Consider the following 17639-nt stretch of genomic DNA (forward strand, 5'->3'; position numbering starts at 1 on the left):
CTGCTCTGCCCTCACACCCCTGCTCTGTTCTCACACCCCTGCTCTGCTCTGCCCTCACACCCCTACTCTGCTCTGCCCTCACACCCCTGCTCTGCCCTGCCCACCTGCCCACCCACCCCTGCTCTGCTCTGCCTACCCACCCCTGCTCTGCCCTGCCCTCACACCCCTGCTCTGCTCTGCCCTCACACCCCTGCTCTGCCCTGCCCTTACATCCCTGCTCTGCTCTGCTCTGCCCTCACACCCCTGCTCTGCTCTGCCCTCAACACCCCTGGTCTGCTCTGCCCTCACACCCCTGCTCTGCTCTGCTCTGCCCTGCCCACCCACCCCTGCTCTGCCCTCACACCCCTGCTCTGCTCTGCCCTGCCCTCACACCCCTGCTCTGCTCTGCCCTGCCCTCACACCCCTGCTCTGCTCTGCCCTTACTCCCCTGCTGTGCCCAGTTGCAGACCATCAGCCTTGTTTGTCAGGAGTTACCATGCGTCTTGTCAGCCCTGCTTCAGTCATGACAAATTTCTCTAGGTATGTGTCCTTCCCATGTGCCGAAGCATATGTCCACGTGCCCCAAGGGCACGTGTCCTCAGTCCTTGCCAGCCTGGGGCACCCACAGGTACCCAGGTACACCAGAGGTGTGGATCATCCCCCCACAGACACAGTCTTGGTGACTCACAAAGAAAAAGAGCTTAGGGGTGAAATTTGGAAGTCACTGAAGGTCTGTTGGCTAAAGTTACATATTCAGTGTAAATCAATGCAAAAAAATCTGTGCATCTATTTTTAATTAACACAACTTTACATTTATGTGTTGTTTGACTATATGCAGTCGGTATGTATGCACACACATGCATGCATGTCTAGGCTCAGATTTTTTATCTCTTGTAAGGAGAAAGTAGTAAATTCCTCTCCAACCCCAACAATACACTCAGCAACATACCCCAGAAGTGACAAAGGGTCAGGAGGCTCAGCCAAACCCCTGAAGAGGCCCAGTCCAGAATACATGGTTCTGAGGGAGAAAATGACATAAAAGGATCTTATCTCTCTGCTTTTCACAGATGCAGATGCCTCTGAGAGGGTCTCATCTAAAGCCAATTAGCAGTTCACACCTAGACAGGGTTTAAATGACAGCCAGTCAGATGTATTAAGAAATAGGACAAAGCTGGGCGCCAGTGGCTCATGTCTGTGATCCTAGCCACTCTGGAAGCTGAGATCTGAGGATCATGGTTCAAAGAAAACCCAAGGCAGTAAGTCTGTGAGACTCTTACCTCCAATAAACTACCAGAAGAAGCCAGAAGCGGCATTGTGGCTCAAATGGTACAGCACTAGCCTTGAGTAAAAGAGCTGGGGCATAGCTCCCAGGCACTGAGTTCAAGTCCCACAACTGACCCAAAAAAAAAGAAAGAAAGGAAATAGGACATGGATTGCATGTCCCAAGAATAGGAGCGCTGGGAAGGGGAGGTAGGCTGCGTTAGAGGAGAGGAAGGGCACAGCTGGGAGGGGCTCCAGGAGGAGGCATGCCAGGTAGGTCGGGAGCAGAGAAGCCAGGCTTGGTTGAACTGAGAATGCCTTTATTCATTCTTTGGGTAGACATCCATCCAGCCTAGGATTTGGCCGACGACTGGCAAAAGAGATAAAAAGCCACCCAAGCCAGGTGCCAGTGGCTCACACTTACTATCCTAACTACTCAGGAGGCCAAGTTCTGAGGATTGAAGTTTGAAGTCAGGAAAGTCAGTGAGACCATCTTGTCTCCAGTGTAGGATGCCAGCCTTTGTAGGAATCCTTCATGGCCATCCCAGGGGACCATGCCAGGGCAGGCAAGCAGGCACAGGAGAAACATGATTGTGGGTTTATTAGAGGAGCCATATCTCCCCGGGAGAGGAAACAGATGGTGTCCGACCCTAGGCGTGGAGAGTCTGGTGGGTCTGGGCGGGGAAAGGGAGTACCCAGCTGTAGGGCAGGCCTCTAGTGCAGAGAGGAGCTGAGGACCAAAGGTGGGGACAGTACTAACAGCCTCGAGCAAAACACTAAGGGACAGTACCCTGGTCTTGAGTTCAAGCCCCAGTACTAGCACACACAAAGCCACTCCAGAGTCTGTGCACTTCCCAGTCTAAGCAAGGGAGTCAAGTAGGTCAACAGTACCCTGTGGGATGCCACTGACACTGACTGCAGAGCAGAGAAGGGCATTGGTGTTGTCCAGAGAGGAATACCATTGTCCAAGTGAAGGGATATTTTTGTTGGGTCTTAAAGCAGTAGTAGAAGTTTCCCGGTGGACAGGGTAGAACTAGCAGAGGAAGCAGTACGTGGAATGTCATGGAGACTAGGGGAATAGCAACCCATTAAGAGTGAAATGCAGAGACTCTGGGGGCAGTTGCCAAGGGTATTAATAGAGAAGCCAGGTCTCAAAGGGAGAGTCTATCTACCACTCCACAAGCACTGGGGAACCTTCTCAGCTGAGAGCTGACACAGATGTGGAGGATAACTGGAGGCAGAGGGACCAGAAGGAGGCACATCCTTGTAATCGTCTACTCAGAAGGTAATGAAGACTGAACAAAGTAGCGATGGTAGGGAGGGGAGGATGCAGGAGATGGGCAGGAGGCAGGGCTATCCAGCAGCTCAGTGCCTGTTTGATAGGGGAGCCTTGAGGCAGGAAGCAGGGGGTAATTGACTGGTAATGTCCAGGGGCTAAGTGAGGAGCAGCGCTGCTTGCCTGTACAGGAGTGGCAAGAAGCAGAGACATAGGGGGGTGTTTGGAAATTGTAGAAGAAAAACGCCTGGCACTGGTTGAAGAAATGGAAGGAGGACATACCAGGGAGTGCAGTTCTGGTAAGGGCTGCAGGGGCTGGCATTGAGCTACGTTTAAGGAGTCGAAATTGCTTCAGGGGATATAAAGTTCGTATCTTGGGCTCCAGCCACTCCTGAGTTCTTCACACATCTCCAGCAGCCTTCCTGGTCTCTTCTCTCCTCCTCTCTTAAATGTTTTAAGTCTCAGTGGGCCCAAGGCTGGGGTAGTAGTCTGATTCCCCAGCACCACTAGCAGAAAATGTTACGACTCCCTCCGTGTATGGTCTGGCTCTGCACAACCCCCACGTGTCCAGGCTGTTTCCACTCTGTTGCTGTCTGCTGGTGGGAGACTATCCCACAGCCTGCAGTCTTTCCAGAGAGTCCCCAAGCTTGTCTTCCAGCCATAGCTAGGACAGGCTCCGCAGGAGTGTGCTCAGGTTGGGCTCTGGCTGACCGCGCCCTTGTTTGCTATTCTTGGTTAAAATATTGTTATTATCCTTAAGTTGTACAAAGAGATTTCTGTTAGCATGTCAGTTTGTGAGGACAGCGTCACCCCTTTCATCATCCTCCCATCTTTTCGGTGTTATTTTTATTCTTGAAAGTCACTAGCCACACCAAGTGGCCTCACCTCAGGACCTTCCTCTTGGACTTTACATGGGTCAGGTCTCTGCAGGTGTCTTCCCAGCAGGGGAGAGGCCTGATGAGGTACTTCAAGTGGCAACACTCTCTTCTGTATCTGGATTCCTTTCTCGGTGGAGGCGGAATGTTCCCTCTCTTGTTTACTGATGTGCTCACTACTTGTAGAAAGCAGCTTGGTAAATAACAGGCACTCAACAAATGTTTGTTGACTGACTGACTGAAAGAAACAAGTGAACGATGGCCTGCTGAGCAGCATTCTCAGCACACACATTCATATTCAGTGGTTCCTACATCCTCGGTGTACCCCTGAAGCTGGGAGCCATTGCCCCTCAACCAGTGAAGGAGCAGTTAGGGGGAGCTTCCCTCCTGAGCCACCATCAGCACTGAGCCCACAGTGGGTGGTGAGCATCTCTTCTGAGGGTAGTGGTCATGGGAATTGCCAGAAGTGTGCTTAGGACAGGAGGACCAGCCTAGTGGTAACTTCAAGTAGGACACACTCACCTGTGAACTTGGGGCTGTGAGAATGGGGAAGGAAACGAGCTCAGGGGTACGGCTGAGCTAAGCTAGAGTTTGCCTGGCAGATCTTTGATGGCTCCGGGGCCCCTACAGCTGTGGCAGAGCAGGCAGGTTACCAAGATAGTCTAAGATCTGAGTAGGTGTAGTGAGGACTGGAGACTAGGTACAGCTTACAGAAAGGCTTTGCCAGGCGCCGGTGGCTCACGCCTGTCATCCTAGCTACTCAGGAGGCCAGCCAGGGCAGGAAAGTCCATGAGACGCTTACCTCCAATTAACCACGGTAGAGCACTCATCTTAAGTGATAAAGCATAGGGACAATACTTAGGCCTTGAGTTCAAGCCCCATGACCAAGCAAAACCAAAACAAAACAAAAGGCTGAGATCAGGAGGAGGAGGAGGAGCAGGAACTGGAGGCTCCAAAGAAGAGCCTGCCTGCCTGCCTGCCTGCTGGGAGTTGGAGGTGGGAATAGGCTTGGTTGGGTCATCTTAGCAGTCTGAGGAAGGCTACCAGTTCAGTGTTGGTCTTTGTGCCTTCCATGGAGTACATGCAGAGACGATCATGAAAATGGGGCCCTCTCTCCGATGACAGTAGGCCAGCTTTGTAAGCTAGCAAGCACCGGCTGCCTAGCCACTCAGCAGAACTAAAATCGTCATCACTCACTGCAATGTGGCTGACTTCCTGTCCTGCACTTCTAATATTTTATTGATAATTTCACCCTTTTTAAAAAAAGACAATGTTCCTATCTCATTTGTGTTTTTTACTCTTTTCACTTAAGACTCTCAACTCTGAATATGTTAATTATCTTCACTTTCCGTAAAATTCAGCATTCCTGTGAGCTTGGAGAAGCTTTTGATAATTAAGCTGGTGAGTTTCAAATCTCCCCATATGGCCAGTGCTGGCCATGTTGACAGCACCTTGGCATGGGGCTCTCAGATCCCTGGGATTTACTCAGGCCTTCAACCATTGGCCCTTTTCCAGCCTGCACTAACTTTGCTAGAAATCTCTCATTCCCTGGCCATCAGGATTTGAGGGTTCACGATTTTCCACATGGAACTGTGCATAGGTGTGCTCTGTCTGTGTGGCCATTGGGTTGTTCGGGACAGCTGGACCAGGCAGGAAGGCACGCCGCCAGTAGGAGGAGGCAGGGAGCTGTCAGACCCTGGTCTTTTGCTTGATGCTGTGACACCCTGGACTAGATGTCATTCTTGCCAAACCTCAGCGTTTTCATCTGCCCCAAGTGCAGCGATGCTGACCTTGACGTAGCACTGTAAATTATTTTAGGAATGTGCCTGTTGGAAAGTCCCTGCCTCAGAACCTGGCCCATGAGGACCATTAGGCCTTACAGACAGACTGTCTGTGTTTGACAGGAGTTTTGAGTACATTGCTGGTATGCAGTGCACACTTAGTGGCTTCGGGTGCTTGCATCCTCCTTAAGCATTTGGTAAAATGTTCCTACCTTTAGGAAAGATTGCTACTTAATCCTCCCGCATTCCTGCAACCCCCCTTGTCCACACCCTGTCTCCCTTGTGTCCTATCATACCCTATACTACCCAGCCGAGTACTCACCACTCTGCCAGTTGCCCTGGACAGCGCCTGCAACAGAGCAGAGCTCAGTAAAGTTCTTGGACTGATTAAATAAATGACTATCCTAACCATCTTTTTGAATCAGCTATATAAATCTAACCTTAATTTATATATACTCAGCAACTTTCTCTTAAGGGCATGCTGTGTGCCAGGCCCCGTTAGAGGCTCTGAGGATAAATGAATGAACAAAAGAGGCTAAATCCTTCCTTTGAAGAGGCTGCAAGGAGATTTCCCTTGCTATTTCAATACACCCAGGTCTGTCTGCCAAACATACAGCATTTTTTGGTTAGTTAATATGGATTTTTAAGTTTTCTCAACATTTATTGAATGTTTATTCTGTACTGAGCACTGTTCTAGCATTTTACATTGCATATGTCATTCAATCCCCACAAAATTGTCTGAAGGAATCTTTGTCACCATTCCCACTTCACAGCTAGGAAGCTGAGACAGACAGAGATTTGACCCTTGCCCATGCACTTGCCCAAGTGCAGACTAACCACACCCATACATGCCCCTGCAGCTTTGTTCTCTCTGTTGTTCTTAGGATGTGCCTTAGACATTAGACTTGACTTTCCTTGTTAGATATCCGAGAATGCTGGATATGCCACTCTGTGCCACTTAGCATAGGCCTATGCACGTAGTAGGCCGTTAATGAATGTTTTTGCTTGGCCATGTGTCTTTTGGGGGTCTAAACCAACAGATGAAGCTCCTGCCCTTACATCTGCAATTGCTCATGTGAGTACTACCCGGCCCTCTGCTCAGTGGGCTCACACAGAACTTGAAGCCTCAACACCCTCTCCTGCTTTGCTCCCAACCCAGGCTCTCCCAAGGGCAGCAGCCACACTCCTCTGCTTACGACATGCCCTCCCCCTCCAGCCTCTCACTGTGCCTCCCTCGCCCTCACGCTTGCTTTTGATCTCACAAATCCAGGCCCTTGGAGAAATCAGTCAGTATGAAATATGAAAACTGCTTGGGAAGTAATTGAAGAAACACTGTGACTTTGGAAACCCGTAGAGATAATGCTCACACCTTCCTACTCACGTTATTTAATTTTTAATGGCAGATTTAATTAATGGAGATCAGGTCTTCTGCCTTCAGATGTGCATGTGGAACAGCTGGAGGGGTTGGAGGAGGGGTGGCTGTCTACAGGACAGAGGAAGAGGCGTCCCAGAATTGAGAAGCCCCCAGAAATGCTAGTTTGTGATTATTAGGTATAATAAAGGTGTGAAGATTCAGGACCATGTCCCTCAAAGACAGAGGGGTTTCCTAGCAACTGATGGGGTTCCATGGCCTCATTTCAGGCTCAGCAACCATCTTCCTGGGCCTTGGGCTGAGGGGTCACTGCTGACATAGCCAGGGAGAAAACGGCGCCGTCTTGTTTATACAGCTCCCTTATCCCTTTAGAAATACGGAAATGTGGCTCAGAGATAGAGCTCTCACCTGACAAGTATGAGACCCTGAGTTAAACCCCAGCACCACCAAAAACTAAGTAAAAACATGACTGTACTTGCCACTCTCCTTCAAAAGCAAAGCGTTTTTCTTCTCATTGTGGGATGAAACCCAGGCCTGTGAGCTGCTGTTGAGGCGCTCCATGGCGTCCTCCCAGCTCCCGCCACCCCTCCCCCGTCCCCAGCCAGTGCCTCTCCCCTCTCCTGCAGCCATGTGCATGCCTCAGGCTTCCTCACTCTGCTACTGCTTTTTTTTTTTTTGGTCATGGGGCTTGAACTTTGGGCTTGGTCACTGTCCCTACGCTCTTCAGCTCAAGTCGAGCGCTCTACCGCTTGAGCCACAGCACCACTTCCAGTTTTTTCTAGTGGTTATTTGGAGATAAGACTGCCATGGACTTTTCTGCCCAGGCTGGCTTTGAACTGTGATCCTCAGATCTCAGCCTTCTCAGTAGCTAGGATTACAGGCATGAGCCACTGGCGCCCGGCAACTCTGCTGCTTCTTATCCATGATGCTTCTCACTTGGCTCATTTCTACTCATTTATAAAATTTGTTCACAGTTAGTATACCTTTTGACCCAAGAACTTGGCTTCTGGAAGGTGCCCTATAAGTTTTTTTCATTCCTGCACAGAGTTGTTCCCTTCAGCATCATTTGTAACTGTGGGAGCCTGCAATATGGCCTTGTGTATCTGGGAGGGGGTGAGGGCGGTGTGCAGTCTAAGGTTTGTGGTATTTGTCTGTCCAAGGAAAGACTGTTTATTCAGTAGGAAAAGTGGATGCTGTCTCTGGCAAGTGAAGAGATGAAGTGGGCTCATCACGTCTGCCATGGGTGTCAGGGACGCGTGGGCTGTGTGTGTGCTTACTCGAGCAGTGTGCTCAAGGATGTACTACCACCTCACCTGTGGGCTGCGAAGAGGAGGGGAGGGCTGGACAGCAACTTCCTCACTCACTCTATACCCGGTCTCCATTCTGCTTTTGTTTTCTAAACCATTTGTATCTTTAAAGACATTGTTTAATGAAACACAGTGGTGCCTTAGTGTCAGTGGTATAGCTGATTGGTAGAGCTGTATGCTCTACTGTGTACTTGTTCTATTCCCAGCACTGGATACCTGGTTTACCTACTGCTGTGAAGGAATATCCCCTCCCCACCCCCTAATCATCCTATTAAACATTGATTCCAAGGTTGGGCACTGGTGGCTCATGCCTGTAATCCTAGCTACTCAGGAGGCTGAGATCTGAGGATTGCAGTTCAAAGCCAGCCCAGGCAGAAAAGTCCATGAGACTCTCATCTCCATTTAACCACCAGAAAACAGGGAGTAGCGCTGTGGCTCAAGCAGTAGAGCTCTTGCATTAAGCTAAAGAGCTGAGGGACAGCGCCCCAGGCCCAGAGTTCAAGCCCCATGCCTGACAAGAAACAAAAAAACATTGATTCCAGTTAGTAAGGAACTTAAAAGTAAGATCTGAAACTTTAAATCTACTATAAGGGAAGCATAGGCACAAGCAGATTTTTCCCAGGTAGGATTCTAGATGTCCAGAGAATGGGAGCAGGAATGGACAGATGGAACTATATTAAACAGTTTATGCATAGCAAAGAAATGATCATCAGAACTAAGAGCTGATAGAATGAAAGAAAATCTTTCTTAGCTATTGAACAGATAAAAGATTAATATCTAGAATAGAGAACTGAAAGAAATTAAACAGCAAGAGACTAAATAATCCTTTCAACAAATGGGCAAGCACACCGATGAACAGATAGTTCTCACATAAGAAGAAATGCAAATGACCAATATACACATGAAGAAAATTTCAATGTCTTTAGCCACAAAGGAAATGAAAATCAAAACCACACTAAAATTCCACCTCATTCCAGTCTTAATGGCAGAAAACAAATAACAACTGGAAAAGATTCAAGAACAGAAGATTCCTCATAGTGTTGGTGGGAATGCAAGCCAGTGCAACCACTATGGAAATCAGTATGGAGATTCCTCAAAAGACTAGAAGAAGTTCTTCCTTATGACCCTGCCATACCACTACTGGACTAGATCCAAAAGAGAGTAATCACTGTGTAAGAAAGAAACCTGCACCTCTGTGTGTATCATGACACTGTTCTTCATAATAGCCAAATGATGGAATCAGCTGAAGTGCCCAAGGACAGATGAATGGATAAAGAAGGGGTGTGTATGAATACTACACAGCCATAAAGAAAACGAAATGTCATTTTTCAGGAAAATGGATGCAACTAGAGGACATCATGCTGTGTAAGACAAGACAAGCTCAAGCTCGGAAAATAAAACATATGTTTTCACTGACATGCGAAACTAGACCTAAACGACATTCGTGTTCACAGACATGTACATAGGAATGTGTGTAGGCTTAGACAGAATATGAACCAAGCTAAGAGACTGCTCGGGAGGAAGAGGAGAGGGGAGAATGGGAAAAGAGAGTGAATAACTTCGTGTGTGTGCGTGTGCGTGTGTGTGTGTGTGTGTGTGTGTGTGTGTGTGTGTCATCCCCCCAAGAAGGTGGTCTGACACACCACCCTGGCCATGCTGCCCAGTGTCCCTTTGTAGCCTGGGAGCAAAAGTTTGTCTTGGAATCCCTGGACACTCAGTGGGTTTCAGGATGAACATGGGGGCGGGGGGGTGTCAGTTCTCCCAAAGCCCCAGATGGTGGTGAGTTCTGGGGTCTGTCCAGGGCTCTCCTGTCCACGAGGGTGTTTCCAGGCCCATGCCAGGCCTGTGAGGCAGCATCTGGTACAGTGCCGCCCAGTGTGGCCTAAAGACTTTCCTGTGTTGTGAAATGTGCAGCAGCTAGATTAGAGTGGGGCCTGATCACTGAGTCATCTGGAAAAACCATAGAGGACGCTGCAGTGCAGTGCTCTCAACCACTTCTTGGCCTGCAGGTACTTCCTGTGAGAGTCTTAGCAACGCACATTCGTTCATCTCAGCCTGCAGTCAGCCTAGCCACTCCTGGTTCCCGCAGGCCGGCTGTCGGCCCTCGTGAAGTCTATCCCATATCACATGGGGTCCATCTTGGTCATGGCTCCTCCCATTGCAGGGTCAGCCAGGGGTGATAGGTCTGGAAGCTGGCGGCCTGACTGAAACACCCTGTGTTTGGTCCAAAGAGTGTGAGGTTATGCTGTGAGGAAGGAAGAGTCTGGGCTCAGCTAGAAGCACCTAGGATTCAGCACAGTTTAACGTTACAGCCCAGCAGCATTCTGTGCTGGATTGGTGGGTGCCTTGGGTGGTGCCTACCGCTTAGTTAAGAAAGCATGGCTCAGCAGAAGCAAGCTGCTTGCCCAGGGACACAGCCAGTATGTGCCAAGCTGCCACCAAGGTTAGAAGGTGGCTTTGTGGACCAGGCCATGTCTTCACAAGGTCCTCAAGGAGGTCACAGAAGAGCACCTACTTGGAGGGAGAGGAGGGGCTTCGTTCCATTGCTTTTGTCCTTTCCCCTCTACCAGGACAGTCCACTGTGGACTGAGAGATCTAGAGCGAACATGGGGCTGGAGAGTGTACTGTGTACCTGCTGTGTGCTGGAAGCATTGGCATTTCCCACTGAGGGCTCTGGCTTAGAGGAGAGGAAGCGCGAAGGGGCATGCCTCGTGACATGGCTAGGCCCACTTTGCCGTTGAGAGTGGCAGGCCCGTGTGGAGCCTCGTCCCTGCTGGCAGTGGCCGAGTGCTTCAGGAACTCTGCCTCTGAGGTTCCTTTTTCTTCCCTGACCACCCTCTGAGGCTAGGGGTTGTGTGGAGTCCCAACAGAGGATAGAGGGTGCCTTCTCCACAGTCCTGATGGAGCTCTGTGCTATGCAGGAAGTAGTTGTCTGTGGGGCTGATTCTGAACAATCTCACCTGTAAGGACTAGCGTGATCCTTTTGTGCGGGCAGAGCCAGGCTAAGCACGTGGCCTGGGTGGACAGAGCCAAGCTCAGGGAGCACAGCCCTGTGATCTCGCTGCAAAGGCCTGGTGTCTACAGGAGGCCAGGCCTCAGGGAGGCCCGTGTTGCCTCTGCAGCCATGTTCATCACCCTGCACAGGGGAAACCTGATCTAGTCCTGGCTTGGGTTGCTTTCCCCTAGAATCCGCTTCCCACAAGACTGAGCCTTGAGCCGTGGTGGCTTCTCCAGACACTGGGTATCATCCATTTGGGCCTTGAAGCCCTCCCACCTGGAACGCAGGTGTTAGAACATGTGTTCATGCCTCTCTCCTCTGGGAGCGAGTAGTAACTCAGGAGCCTGTTCTGGATGGAGCAGAGTGACTGGCCTGGGCGGCACATAAAACAGTTACCCCAGCTTTGTCTGGTTCCCAAGCCTAGAGGCTCTTCCCACCAGCCTTGGCTCCAAGGCGGTGTGCATTGCAACAGATAGTCTCAGGCTGGATGGAGGGTGGACCTTTAGAATATCTCTGCCGTGCTCGGGACTAGTGGCTACCATGCTGATAAGTGGGTGTTGTGGTTGGCAGCAGAGTGTGTCCCAGGCTGGGAACCCACACTCCTGGGTGAGAGCCTGACACTGCCCTTGCTGTGTGACTTTGGTCATATCACTATACCTCTCTGAGCTGCAGAGTCCACCTAAAACCAGACTGAGTTGTTTTCATTAGAGATGATAGATGTTTTAGGCTTTGTAGATCATACAGTCTTCGTCACAACTACTATAGTCTGTCATTGTCACATAAAAGCAGCTGCAATATATAAACAAATGAGTATGGTTATATGCCTGTGAGACTTTACAGAATGGGGGCCGGTAGGTTTTGCCTGTGGGTTGTGGCTTATGAGCTCCTGAACTACAGGATCTTGTTGTGTTCTTCCAGCACTTGCTATTCTAGGACCCTAAAGCAGCAGGCAGTGTGGTAGGAGTGGAACCCAAGCTGCGGACTAATCACTCTGCATTGCTGCTGGTCAAGAAATTAGCATCTGTTGGTTTCTAACGCGGTTGTGTCCCATGAGGGCCAGGGGGATGTTTCAGCCTTTGGTAACCAGTTCTCTTTTTCTCTTTGTAGAATGCTGAGATGTATAAAATGTCTGCTCAGCAATTCCACGAGGCAGCTTCGAAAGCAGAGAGCGTAATAAAGTAAGAATTTGCTTATTGTTCTTTGTAAACTTGGCCTGCATTTGTAAAAGCCCTCGCATGTGGTTTGATGCCTGCTGCTACCTGCCTGATTTCACATTTCTCTAATAGCACGACAGCCATCTGTTCCTCAGCTCCCTCACCTGAGCCTAAGCTAACCATTGGCTAGTGGTAATTGCCTAAATTAGCACTCGGCTCTTTCCAGTTCCTTGGTCAGTTGGAGTGGGCGAGGCTGACTGTCAGAGATGTTTTCCAGGCTGGGATCTGGTGAGCAGCAATTTCCACTGTCCGCCTGGGCAAGGAAAGGTGATCAGGCCCCGGAGGAAGCCAGCGGAGGGCTTTGAGGTGTTTTCAGCATATCTCCAATCTCTGGAGGGCCTATAGGGGAGGAGTTCACCCTGTCCCTGTAGGCACCTCCTGTCACGTGCAATTGGGGTGGGACACAGTTTACTCCCAGTGGCTCAGGGAGGTGGATGGCTTGCTCAAGTGACAGGCTGCGGTGCGCTCCTTGTGTTGTCTGTCCTGCTCCTGGACTGTCCTTGAACACTCAGCCCCAGCCCCAGGGAGACACAGGTAGGTTCTGTGCTCCTTACAAAGGCAGCTTTGCTGAACTTAGAGTGCTGGTGCCTGTGGAGGAGGAGTGGAGCCTGTGGGACCTGTGTGTGGAGAGGGTCTGTGCACCCAGGAGGCCCCACCAGCCTCCTACTCCCTCCCCACAGGGAGTCAGGTGGTTCTCAGGCAAGCCTACTTGCTATGAGGTGGTTGGGTCTGGCACCGCAAGCAGATGTTAGAGATGCGTTTGGCTACTGGGTAACGGGGAGGTGCCGAGTACCGGTGGAAATAGAGTAGCGAGCCGGTGAGGAGGTGGAAGGGCTGTGGAGACACTGGGGCAGATTGAACAGAGAGTGGCTGAGTACTCCATTCCTCCGCGTGGAGCCCATGGGGCTGGGCAGTGCTGGGCTGTGGCAGGACCGTGACCGCCGCCATTGGAGGCCTCTGGCAGGCCCTGCCAGGTCATTGGGTCATTTGCTGCTACCCAGTTCACAGCTGAAGAGCTGAAACCGAGGCTAGAGACTTCTCTTACAGTGTTGAAGGCATGGCTTGCCCAGCCCATGGCACGGGGGTGGGGTGGGAGGCCCTGTAGAGGTGGAGACTCGTAGAAAGAAGATGGTTACTGCAGGTGCCTTTGAATGGGATCTGGGACCCATCCGTTCCTGCTGTTGGTTTCCTACTACTCTGAGGTGAGTGGTTCCTCCTGCCAGGGGTGCTGGCACCATGGCCCAAAGCAGCAAAGGCTGTTACATGGACAGGAACCTTGACATAGAGCCAAAGCAAGCTCTGCTTCCCTTGAGGGGGGCAGGCCAGCACGGCTGACTGGAGAGCTGGGGTCAGACCTGGCTCAGGCTGTGGAACCGCATTCCCCCCACGTCCCTGCAGGCAGCAGAAGGCGAGCTGGGAGCCTGCCTGGGTTGTAGACTGGCTGTGCCTCCGGTCGGGGAGTGCCCGCGCAGGCCTGGCGCTAGTGCGGTCCAGTCCTGGTCCACAGCAGGCTCACTGTGGGCTGGGAGCGGAGGGATCAGGCCCCCCTTGATGAGTGGGATTAGTGTCCTCATGAGAGGGAACCCAGAGGGCTCCCCTGCCCCTTCCACCGCGAGAGAACCTAGAGAAGGTTCTGTCTGTGAGCCAGGAAGTGGGACTTCACCTGGTGCCCAGCCAAGCACCGGAGCTGTGGGAGGATGTCTGTGGCTGGAGGCTGGCACAGCTGTGGTACTCAGCTTTAGTAGTATTTGAATCACTCACCACACCTGCTTGGTGTGGAATAGAGCATGCTTGATAAAGGCATTAGCTTTCCAATGCAGTAAACAAAAAGCAGTGTGAAGTTAAAATTGTTTTCCTTGAATATCAAGGGGAAAAAAACCTCTGGGTAGGTATCTTGGATTAGCAAATGACTGTAAATGTCACGGAAGTAGATGCCAACTGCTGGTGACGGTAATCTTTGGAGTTTTCTTCCAAGACAGTGGAACATCTTTTGACAGCTTTGAGTAAATTGAATGGTTACTTACAGGCTAAACTCTATGTCAGTGTTTTCATTCATTCATTTAACACATATATAGAAAGGCTGCTAGGCCCCGCGGAGACAGTGAATAGGATCTTGGGAATGACAAACAACTTTTAAACTTAACTGCACAACCAGCTGTTGCTGCACAAACAATTATTGTTTGTGAAAGAATTATGAAAGTACACGTCAGAGGAACCTAACCTAGACTTAGAAGAAATTATCTGGAGAATTTGAAGTGACTCCTTTGAGATGAGTTGAACAGAAGAAAGGAAGGGAAAAAGGTATTTAAAACTAGTTTTAGCATGTGCAAAGGCCCCGTGGCAAGAAGTAGATTATTTAAGGAACAGAATGTTTTGGCTAGCTGTGAACCACTTTTAGACTGAAGTAGTCTCCTAAGATGATAATGGAGATCCCTGTGATCTTGTACCTAACATACTGTCATAACACACCACATTAATTACACTTGTATTTGTGGTGTACTGGTGTAAACAAACCTATTGAACTGTCAGTTACACATACATTTATGTAGACTACATGGTACTTGATAGGAAGTGACTGTTAATGGCTTGAGATGCTCAATGAACTGTACTTAATATTTTAGATTAGGCTCATCTTATAAAAGAAAACTTCACTGTAAAGCTGATGGCAGCAGCCGGGCGACAGCATCCTCCTGCGTGGGCCTCCTGCATCTGTGTGTACCCTGCCTCGTGATGCACCGGAAGCCTCACCTGAGATTAGCCTGGGGGCGGGGAGGGGGGGTACCAGTGATGTCCACACCAGGACTACTCTGTGTTTCCAGCCTGCCTTCCTCTCATGTAGCTGAGTGAAGCCCACAGATCCCTGTCTGTAAACACAGCTTTAGCTGCGGCCTGTTCTGGTGTATTGTGTTTTTATCATAATTTGTTCAAAATTTTTCCAATTTTCATCCTGATTTCTTGTTTCGAAGAAATGTATTGATTAATTTCCAAATGTTTGAGATTTTTAAATTTTTCTGTGGATTGTGGGGCTTGAACTTAGGGCCTGGGCGCTGTCCCTCGGCTCTTCAGCTCAAGGTGAGCGCTCTACCATGGTGAGCCACAGCACCTCTTCCAGTTTTCTGGTGGTTCATTGGAGATAAGAGTCTCATGGACTTTACTGCCCGGGCTCGCTTTGAACCGTGATCTCAGCCTCTCTCTGAGCCAGCAGTACTCGGCTTGTTTGAGAATTTTCTACTTACCTTTTAGACTATTGATTGCTAGTTTAAATTTTTTTGTGACAAGAGTCTTGCTGTATAATCCAAGCTGATCTCAAACTCACAATTCTTCAGCCTCCCCTGGGACACAGGTGTGTCCAGAGGACGTGTGTGCCACACTGGGCTGATTTTAGTTTAATTTGCCATAAAAAGAGAATAGTCTTCCTTGTTTGAATTTTTTTGGAAACTTGATTTTTGACTCAGTATATAATCCGTTCTGGCAGACCTTTTTCCATGTACTTAAAACAAATGTGTGTCTTGTCAATGAAACAAGTTGTTCCATATTCAATTAGGGTCCGTTATTTAAGCATGTTTAAATCTTCCATGTCTTTACAGAATGGTGAATTTATTGTTTCTTTCTGAGATCATTTGTATTTGTTTTTCACATGGTAGGTAAATGTACTACTACTGAGCGACAGCCTCAACTAAGATCACTTTTCTTAGGACTAAAGAATGTCTTTTAAGCAGGATGTGGTGATATACACCTGTAATTCCAGCCCCTGGGAGGCAGAAACATGAGTATGAGGCCAGTCTGGGCTGAAAAGTAAGATTAATCTCCAAAAAAACAAAAGAAACAAACCAAAAAAAAAAAAAAACTACCTTCCTTTAGTATTTCTCTTAGTATAACTTTACAGATAAAATTTATATTTTCTATTGTGTGGAAATATCTATTTCATCTGCATTTTGAAAAAGATAATCATCTTTCAGCTCTTTGAAGACATCTTTAACTCTTGTTTATTTCTAGTGTATGTTTTTCTCTTGAGATGTCAGTTGTGGATTTTACTCCTGCTACTTTGGGGTTCATTCTTTTTTCCTGTCTGCTTTTAAGATTTTCACTGTCCTTGGTTTTTAGCAGTTTTACTAGGTTTTTTCCCTTTGTAGGGTTTACGTCTTGGAGTTTGATGTCTTTTTGTCAGTTTGGGAAAGTTCTCAGCTATTATCTCCTTAGGTATATCTGGGCTGTGCTGCCTGTCTCCCCCTCAGGATTGCCGGTCAGCTGCATGCATTACTGCCTCATAGGCTGCTTCTCATTCCTGTTCGTGATTTTAAATTTTCATACTGTTTCTGCATTTTTCCTCTTGGTCTTTCAGTTCACTTATCCTCTTTATGGTGTCAAGTTGACCTTAAATCTACTTGGTGGATTCCAAATTTCAGCTGTTGCATTATGTTTCTGTTATACATGTTGCCTTTTTTAAAGGATTTCTAGTCTTTGGTGGCGTTCTGCTCTTGGCATCTGTTTTCTTGAACATATCAACAATAGTTGTGTTAAAGTCATCTGAGAGCCTGTGTTGTTGCCCCTTTTCCCTTTGTGTGCATGACTCCTGCTTGAATGTCAGACATGGTAGAGAGAACACAGAGGCTCCGGTGACATCATCTTTCCCAGAGATGTTTGCCTGTTCCACAGTGGCCACCAGATGAAGGCAGGCCTCCTCCTCCTGTTGGGACTTGGCCAACAGGAGGCTGCTGACCGTCCTCCTGACCCCCACTTGGCTGACTGCCCCTGAGCCAAGGATGTGGCCCTCCAAGACTCCGTCTTGGTGAGGCCTAAACCACTGCTTTTGCATTTTCTAGAAATGGCTCTTCGGCCCTTCAGTGGCCTTTGGGTTATCTTCTTCACCTCTTTCCTCAAGTAGCTCAATAATTTACATGTTTTTAAAAGAACAAAGTGGCCGAGTGTTGTTCAAGAAGATGGCTGAGTGTTGTCTTGCTACTCTCAAGAATGCTTCCCCTGGGGTCCCGGGTGCTGTGGCAGCCTCTGGCTCTGAAGGACCTGTCCCTGGGCATCCCTGTGAGCCTGTCCGCTCAGCTGCCCTGCCTCGAGCTGAAGCTGCCTTTTAGGCTGAAGCTCAGCCTCTTCTCTTAGACCAGGAGCTGCCAGAAACCTCCAACATGCACACTCGTGGCTCCATGGCTACTTCTCACCTCGTGGCCTTCTAGGCCCCGCCTCTGGGTCCTTAGATACCTGCAGACAGACTCATTTTTATTTCAGTTTAACTCCTCTCTTCCCTCAGGGAGAGTGTGGGTCTGCCTCATTGTGGCTGGAGGAAGGTTCTTGATGGTTTGCAAGGTATGGTTGGACTTGGCCAGGCAGAAGAAGCCATCTCAGACAGAGCAGATTGAGCCAAACACTGTTAGTAGCAGTAAGGGTGAATCAGAAGGACCCCCAAGCTTTTCTTGAGATTCTCAAGCTTTACCAAAGCCTGTCCAAATGGAGGCGGGCCAAGCCGAGAGCTTGCTGTGGTGAGGCAGGCTGGCAGTTTGGGACTCTAGTTTTGGAAGAAAAGTGCTGTTGAGATAGAAGTGAATATCTAAACTGTGTGTGTGT

The 17639-nt window shown here is 49.2% G+C and overlaps 1 protein-coding gene across 1 annotated transcript in view; it reads left to right on the forward strand.

The window, feature by feature from the left end:
• Chchd6 (coiled-coil-helix-coiled-coil-helix domain containing 6) overlaps positions 1–17639 on the forward strand; it is a 219521-nt gene that overhangs the window by 169149 nt on the left and 32733 nt on the right. The window contains exon 6 of the mRNA XM_013032290.1: positions 11956–12026. Within this exon, the coding sequence (XP_012887744.1) occupies positions 11956–12026 (71 nt within the window). The remainder of the gene's footprint in view (positions 1–11955; positions 12027–17639) is intronic.

Source organism: Dipodomys ordii, unplaced genomic scaffold (assembly GCF_000151885.1).
Source record: "Dipodomys ordii isolate 6190 unplaced genomic scaffold, Dord_2.0 Scaffold153, whole genome shotgun sequence".
Lineage (NCBI taxonomy): Eukaryota > Metazoa > Chordata > Mammalia > Rodentia > Heteromyidae > Dipodomys > Dipodomys ordii.